The 7769-nt window shown below is 39.7% G+C and overlaps 2 protein-coding genes and 1 non-coding gene across 4 annotated transcripts; 2 read left to right on the top strand and 1 right to left on the bottom strand.

Moving 5' to 3' along the window:
- Window positions 1-207: 207 nt before the first annotated feature.
- Window positions 208-281, top strand: TRNAI-UAU. Its single transcript has one exon. It is a non-coding gene; the product is annotated as a tRNA-Ile (tRNA).
- Window positions 282-453: 172 nt separating this feature from the next.
- On the top strand, window positions 454-2627 carry LOC110923378 (protein IQ-DOMAIN 1). 2 transcript variants are annotated; one of them, XM_022167485.2, is made up of 6 exons: window positions 454-570; window positions 638-738; window positions 1089-1247; window positions 1508-1735; window positions 2026-2139; window positions 2237-2627. In XM_022167485.2, the coding sequence occupies exons 2-6, from the start codon at window positions 664-666 to the stop codon at window positions 2471-2473; spliced, it is 813 nt and encodes a 270-aa protein (XP_022023177.1). In that variant the 5' UTR covers window positions 454-570; window positions 638-663; the 3' UTR covers window positions 2474-2627. The 2 variants fall into 2 exon arrangements, with proteins under 2 accessions (XP_022023177.1, XP_035835547.1); XM_035979654.1 differs by lacking the exon at window positions 454-570 and having other exon boundaries at window positions 580-738.
- Window positions 2628-3824: 1197 nt separating this feature from the next.
- Window positions 3825-5874, bottom strand: LOC110926254 (transcription factor TCP4-like). Its single transcript, XM_035979653.1, has 2 exons — window positions 4218-5874; window positions 3825-4144 (listed from the first exon to the last, which is right to left on the bottom strand). Exon 1 carries the CDS (start codon window positions 5334-5336, stop codon window positions 4254-4256), a length of 1083 nt encoding a protein of 360 aa, XP_035835546.1. The 5' UTR covers window positions 5337-5874; the 3' UTR covers window positions 3825-4144; window positions 4218-4253.
- Window positions 5875-7769: the final 1895 nt, after the last annotated feature.

The raw sequence follows: 7769 nt of genomic DNA, 5'->3' as shown, positions 1-7769 counted from the left end.
TTCTCAAGTTTATCGTTAGATACCTACCTAATTAAAAAGTATTCTTTTATCATCTATACATACAAACACTCTACTCAACTCATCTAATTTGGTTGATGAACCGACCTCCAAAATCCAAACCATATAGACATTGATATTATCAACATTTAATTAACTAAATTCTCTCCCCTTCATATTAACATTTAATCACTCTTTTGAAACACACAAGGTCCCGTAGCTCAGTTGGTTAGAGCGTTGGTCTTATGAGCCGAAGGTCGCGGGTTCGAGCCCCGCCGGGACCATAATTCAACAATTTTTAATTTTTTTTTTCTGTTGAGGTTTCATTTTCTGTTGTAGGTTTATTGCCCAATTAAGATCAAACCTTTTAATCTACATCTTGTTGATCCATCAGCTTCTGAGGTTACTTCTCACCTAAACAAACCCCATTTCATCTCTGTCAATATCATCATCAAATTCTCAATCTCCATATATACATACATACTCATGGCCCACCACCCTCTTTTCTTATTACTACTACTATTTCCTCTGTTTCCCATCTTCAGTTTCTTCATCTCACATTGCTGTTTTCAGGTTTTTATCATAATTTTTAGTTAAAATGACAGATATTGGAAATAACATGTTTGTGCTTTTCTGCTAGGTGTTTGATCGAGTTTACCGGCTCAAATGGGTGCTTGCGGCCGGTGGTTTAAGAGGTTATTAGGCGGTAAAAAAAAGGAGAACCGACCCGAAAAAGTAGAGGTAATGTACTAATGTACCATCTTCTTTTAGCAATTCTGGTTCAAGAATCTTGTTGTTTTTAAAATTATGGATGATAGTTTTTACACGCGCTTTCAATGATTGATAAACGCTATCAGTTACCAACTTACTAAACACCCGTAGAATAACTTATCGTTGTGGTAAAACGCAGTAAGCGGATACACATCTCCATTAAAAAGAGAAAAAAATGGATGTTTGACTTTTTAAGTCAAGTCAAACACTATTTAAGCTCAAATGTTACACAACTTGTGTTAATGTTTTCAGTGGCACTAATTTTTGATAATTGCATATGTGTTTGACCTTCAAAGTTATCTTTTGTTGACTTATTGCAGATACAGCAGGATTCCAAGAACTCAAACGGGTCACGAAGCCGAGATTCTTCTGTGAGAGAATCAAGCTTTCGTGTTGGTAGTACAAAAGTTATTGGCCGAAGCACCGGAACAAAAGAATTTGCCGCTGTTCGCATCCAAACTGCATATCGTTCTTATCGGGTATACATTTTAATAAGTTAACATATGGCTCCTAACAGATGAATTGTAGGGGGGGGGGGGGGGGGAAGATTTTGACCCGTTTTGTTTTTTAATGGGTCGTGTTTAATCTCAGATGGGTGAAGTGTCAACCAAAGTCTAATTTTTAGCACACTCACTTATATTAAGGAATTAGATTTTTATTGTAATAATATTATTATTATTACAATCAGAAATAATGAAAGAAGATTGTGGTTCCGTTTTCTAAATTGCATTTTGGGTAGGCGAGAAAAGCGTTACGCTGCTTGAAAGGTACATCAAGATTTCAGGAGATAATCGAGGCGGATGCACTTACAAAACAAGCTTCTTCTGCTCTTAACAAAATACATTTTTGGAGCAAAATACAAATGGAAATCAGAAATCGCCGCCATTGGATGGTGGCTGAAGGACGGATGAAACAAAAGAAGTTTGAAAATCAAGTGAAATTCGAGTCTAAGCTTCATGAACTTGAGGTATGAACTAACGTTTTCCCTTCGCGCAAAAATCAAAATGTCTACTTCTTGTGTTATAGTTTTAAATTTAACCGAACCCCAACCCAGCCCATTTATTCAATGGCTTGGTAGTGTCAACCCGTTTTGTCAGGAATTGTTGCCCCTACCACACTAATGAAACTAGAAACACCTTTTTTGCATTATTCAAGGAAACTATTTACTTTATGAAAAGTTTCAATGACGGCCCCTCATCTTTTGCTAGTTTTAGGAAACATCCCTAACATTAGAAAGCTTATATTCTTTGCCAAAAGGTCGAATGGTGCGGTGGGCCCGAGACAATGGAAGAGATCGTGTCAAGAATGCAACAGCGTGAGGAAGCCACAAATAAGCGTGAACGAGCAATGGCATACGCCTTCTATCACCAAGTACGTCTAAACTCACCTTTTATAACTTGCATAATTAACAAGAACCCTCGTATCAACGATTTTAAAATCGACCCTTTTGTTTTTAATATTTGTAAAGTGGAGGGCGAACCCAAACCGATATTATGGACAAGCTTATTATGATCTAAGCAAAGAGAGCTGGGGGTGGAGCTGGAAGGAGCGGTGGATTGCGGTGTGCCCATGGGAGGCCCGGGTCGTTGTACGGGCCAAACCGAGTAAAAAAACAAAGCATGGTGGTGGTAGTGCACCAAAGATAGTGGTTGCAGTGAAACCTCATGTGAGTACTGGAAAAGGTACAATTAAAGGTACTTCCTGAAATGATTTGGATACAAAACTGACAAGTTTTCCTGCTTGAGTGAGAGTGGTTTATGATATTCATCTTGATTTGTAAAATATATAATTTGGTGTGTTTGTGACTTTGATTAACATATAGTTATTATTTAATTGAGTTGATTTACGGGATTATTCAATGGCGGAATTGCTCTACTCCTGACATTTCGAAGGTTTAAAACCCATAAGAAAACGATAACGTTAGAAACCATTTTTAGCGTAAAATAGTTTATCAGTAAAACCATTAAGGATAGTGATATGTGTGAAAAAAATAATATTTTGTACCCATGACTTGTCTTCATCAACCATAAAGAAGTACCATCCACCATGAATCAATGGTCTTTATAGCCAAACGGCTCAACTGAAAAAGGTTAAAATAATAATAATAACACTAATAACAATAAATTTTTGATAGGGACCTTGTAGACAAAGCTACAAAATTTACCATGTATTAAATGAATTAAAATTGGGTGTGTTATTAGGTGATATTTATTTTATTCTTGGAATCAAACTAATCCGTATTGAAATCGAATATATTAATTGTTGGGAAATGATGTGTGTTATTTATAACGTGTTATTTTTAATGGAACGGCTCCAAATCTACACCTATTAAATCCAGCTAATACCCTCTCCTGAGAATCGAACTCTTATGTAAATTTGTTAAAGGTAAACAGGACATTAATAAAACAACTCTTAAAGTTACTCGTAACGAACACCTCTCCTTCCTCTGTCGACGGTTGTCACTCCTCCAACGAACCCTAATCTTCCCAATCTTCTGATCTCGCATCCCTCCCTAAATTGCAACCGCCACCAATTAAGATCTTCAAAAGGCTGGCGCAATGATCGTGCGAGAACATAGACCGCTAGCAGAACTCCAAGTGTGCACCGAAGCGATCGCTAGAGGGGTTTGTCTATAATAGCTTAACCACAATCTAACTGAATCAGATTCACACCTTTTTCTAGTAAAAATGGGTGTTTTGACAATAAAAAACCTCACAATCTACTAGTTAAAAACTTAAAAGAACATCAACATAGATGGTAGCTTTCAAGGTCTTAACTTGCCCTCAAAATCAATCCATCCAAACCAGAATTAATGCCACATGCATAATTCAACATTGAATCTTTATAAGGAAAAAAGAAGATAAACATCCACATATCGAAAGAAGTAACGAAAACGACTTATTACCCGAAGCATCCAAGCAGTGATGGAGATGCGACCGGCAAGATTAGACTTGTCGATTCGTTCTTGTCATATTCTTTTTGTAGGCTTCTCAATTATTTTCCAAATTTCACCATCATTACCAACATCAACAGTCTTCATTACATTTGTAACAATATAGCCCAAATGTTCATAAATCACAACCCATGTGACCAATTTAGAACTTTATCCAAACACTATGGGAACAAACATCCTCAATAACAAGATTCTTTTTTAAGGAAACAGGGATAATGGACAACATTCATAGTCTAGAATTAGACAACACATAATTTAATCCAAACAAAGTCTAGGGCTAAACAGAATAGCCCAATTAAAACATGAAAACTGAATATTAAAATAAACTGAGATTAAAAAAACCTGAAATCAAACTCAGAAGTCAGATTTCTTCTTCTCACAGCCATTAGATTCACCAAACTGTCACTTTCTGAGCTTCCCTAACTGAAAAGCAACAAACCTTTCCTGTAATTTTTGTTAAAAATTATAAAACAAGATCAATCTGGGAACTACTGACCTTTTAATGAGATGTTTATGAACCAATGGTGATGAATCAATGGCGCGAATCCGAGGAAGCAGACGACGGCTTGTCAGACAAGCCGTCGTGTTCCTCTTCCTCACCCTGGATTCGTGTCGGGATACCAAACCCTGAAAACCCAACCATGCCCGGGTTATTCAATCCGGGCATGGAAAGCGGGTGATGGAAACCCGGGGTTTGATGCGGGTCGACCCCCGGGCCGGTAAACGGCATTGGGTCGACCCAGGCACGAACCGGAGGTGAGTTACTGGACTGAAGGGGTCCCCTCTGAGAAATATAGTTTAACAACAACTGATTGTTTGTTGGTTGGCCGAACAACGGCTGCAGAAACGGCGCCGTTTGTGTTGCTGCCGCCGGCAGTGAATTAAACACAAACCCACCATTCTCCGGCCAAGCGGAGCCGTCAAAATAAATATTATTATTCCCTACAACAGTTTGATGCTGAGGCATCTGATCTTGAAACGACTGAAGAGAAAGCTTCAGATCTTGATTCTGTGGAAAATTCTGGTGAAACTGGACCGCTGATAAACCGGTATTCCCCACCGCCGCTGATGAACCGGAACCACCGGTCGGAAAAAAAGATTTAACCAAATCAACAGATGCAGGCAAAAAGCTCGAATTTTGAACACTACCCATTTGATTATCAACAATATCCTCATCTGGGTCATCTTCCAATTGCCCTAATTGTCGATAATTCCCATTTTCTTGATTAGGGTTTTGTTCAAGATTCACAATTGGGGGTTTTCCAGCGGTGGGCGTCCAAGCCGGCAGCTCAGCCAGCTCATCAATGGCAGCTTTAGCCTTCTTAATTAGCCAGTCCACAGCTTTACTGGGCCGGTCGTAGCCAAGCCGGTCTTGCACATCATAAAACTGTATAGCCGTGTTAGCCGAAAGGCGCACGCGCCGGTCACGTGGCCCCTTTGCTGTACACACCTTACTGTGCCGATCTTTTAAACCGGTTGACCGTACAATGTGCCCCCCTTGAACTTCCACTATCTCTCCACCGGTTCCTGTGGCTCTCAGCCCCAGTCTAGACGGCCGGTTTGCTGTCTGATGGTGATGGTGGTTGTTGAGTTGGTACCGGTAATTTTCTTCCATTTTTCCCGGGAAATTAAGGGCATATTCGGAATACCCGCGTTTATTATTATTATTACTACTATTATTATTACTATTGTTGCTCTGGGAAGCCAGATTAAACGACAGCGTTTGGGCTACAAGAATACATGTATATGACAACAACGCCACCAGAAGAAATGAAAAAGGGGGATGGGATCCATGAGGAGGCTAAATGGAGGGGTGGCTAACCCATCTTTGTTGACAGGCTTTTGAATGATAGAGTACCTGTGTATGTACAGTACAAGTTTGCAGAGCAGCCAAAATGGGGAGGTGGTGGTGGGTGGGTGGTTTGTGGTGGTTGTCAACAGTAAAAGAAGGGATATTTGGAGGGTGAGAAGAAAGATGATGACATTATTATTAATTTTGGGGCCTACATGATAGAGAAGGCTTTTGGATAGTGGGTCAGAAAAAATCAACAAATTAAATGTTGGAGCAGGTTTATTATTACTTTGTTAGCTTCTCTGCCTTTTCATTTCTTGTAATTAAAACAAGGTAAATTTATATAGAGTTAACTTTCGTTTTGTTTTTGTTTTGCTCCTTTTTGTTTGGTTAGTTAATGATTTTGTATTAATTCGTTAAAAATAGTTATTTTACTTCAATAGTTTACTATGTTTTTCTCATTTTATTATTTAACTCTTAACTCAGTTAAACCATACAATTAAAGGTAGGAGTATTTTGAGAATTATATTATATATCTTTACCCATTTATCTTTACCTTCTCTCCTACTATTTCTTACCCATCTATCTTTACCTTCTCTACCACCAGCAACCAACACCAACTGACCACCACCACCCGCCCACCGTTCACCCTCTCTCTCTCTCTCTCTCTCTCTCTCTCTCTCTCTCTCTCGATCTCTCGATCTCGATTGTCAGTTGGTTAGCAATACCTCCATCATTGTCCGCCAACACCCACCACCGTCTCCGGCGGCCCTCAGCTAACCCTGAGACACTTCTGAAAACATATATGAAACCAGAGCCGGTGGTCAGTGTTCAAATCATCAAGTGCAGACGACAGTGGTTTGGTTCCACACAAATGGTCGAAGCGCTTTCACACCAGAATCGTTTTATAGCGATTTCATGGGGTTTTCTACCAGGGGAGACAAAGGGTTAAAACAACTATCAAGTCAGAGAGAGATGAACAATATCGACAATAATGGTGGTGCTACCAGGCAAATAACCGGCCAATACTTTTTCGGCAGTCAAATCGACATCGGCGGCCACCGCTTTGAGATATGTAAACTAGGGTTTGATGATAGTGGTGGTGAGAATAGCTAGCGTGACACCGTTTTAAGATCTGTAAACTAAGGTTTTCAAGGTTAGCAAAAGATGATCGATTCGAGGGAATCAAAGGGCTAAATAGTTTGTTTTGGGTGAATGGTGATGGAATATTTTGTGGATGATTTGTGAAATTATTTGAGGAGAATTGTATTGAAGTATTTGAATTTCATCTTGTTGATCAAGTGCAAAATTAGTTCGATCAACAAGATGAAATTCAAATACTTCAATACAATTCTCCACAAATAATTTCACAAATCATCCACAGAATATTCCATCACCATTCACCCAAATCAAACTATTTAGCCCTTTGATTCCCTCGAATCGATCATCTTTTGCTAACCTTGAAAACCCTAGTTTACATATCTCAAAACGGTGTCACGCCAGCTATTCTCACCACCACCATCATCAAACCCTAGTTTACAGACCTCAAAGCGGTGGCCGCCGATGTCAATTTGACTGCCGAAAAAGTATTGGCCGGTTATTTGCCTGGTAGCACCACCATTATTGTCGATATTGTTCATCTCTCTCCGACTTGATAGTTGTTTTAACCCTTCGTCTCCCCTGATAGAAAACCCCATGAAATCGCTATAAAAACGATTCTAGTGTGAAAGCGCTTCGACCATTTGTGTGGAACTAAACCACCGTCGTCTGCACTCGATGATTTGAACACTGACCACCGGCTTTGGTTTCATATATGTTTTCAGAAGAGTCTGGGGGTTAGGTGAGGGCCGCCGGAGATGGTGGTGGGTGTTGGGTGTTGGCGGACAATGATGGAGGTATTGCTAACTAACTGACACTCGAGAGAGAGAGAGAGAGAGAGAGAGAGAGAGAGAGAGAGAGAGAGAGAGAATGGTGGGCGGGTGGTGGTGGTTAGTTGGTGTTGGTGGCTGGTGGTAGAGAAGGTAAAGATAGATGGGTAAGAAATGGTAGGAGAGAAGGTAAAGATAAATGGGTAAAAATATATAATATAATTCCCAAAATACCCCTACCTATAACTGTATGATTTAACTGAGTTAAGAGCCGGGAGTAAAATGGGAAAAACATAGTAAACTATTGGAGGAAAATGGCCATTTTTAAAGGGTTGGGGCAAAACCGTTAAAACGACCAAACCACGGGGAGCAAAACGGAAGTTTCTCA

The sequence above is a fragment of the Helianthus annuus genome, chromosome 11, assembly GCF_002127325.2.
Source record: "Helianthus annuus cultivar XRQ/B chromosome 11, HanXRQr2.0-SUNRISE, whole genome shotgun sequence".
Taxonomy (NCBI): domain Eukaryota; kingdom Viridiplantae; phylum Streptophyta; class Magnoliopsida; order Asterales; family Asteraceae; genus Helianthus; species Helianthus annuus.
This window is presented reverse-complemented; position numbering and strand designations above follow the sequence as displayed.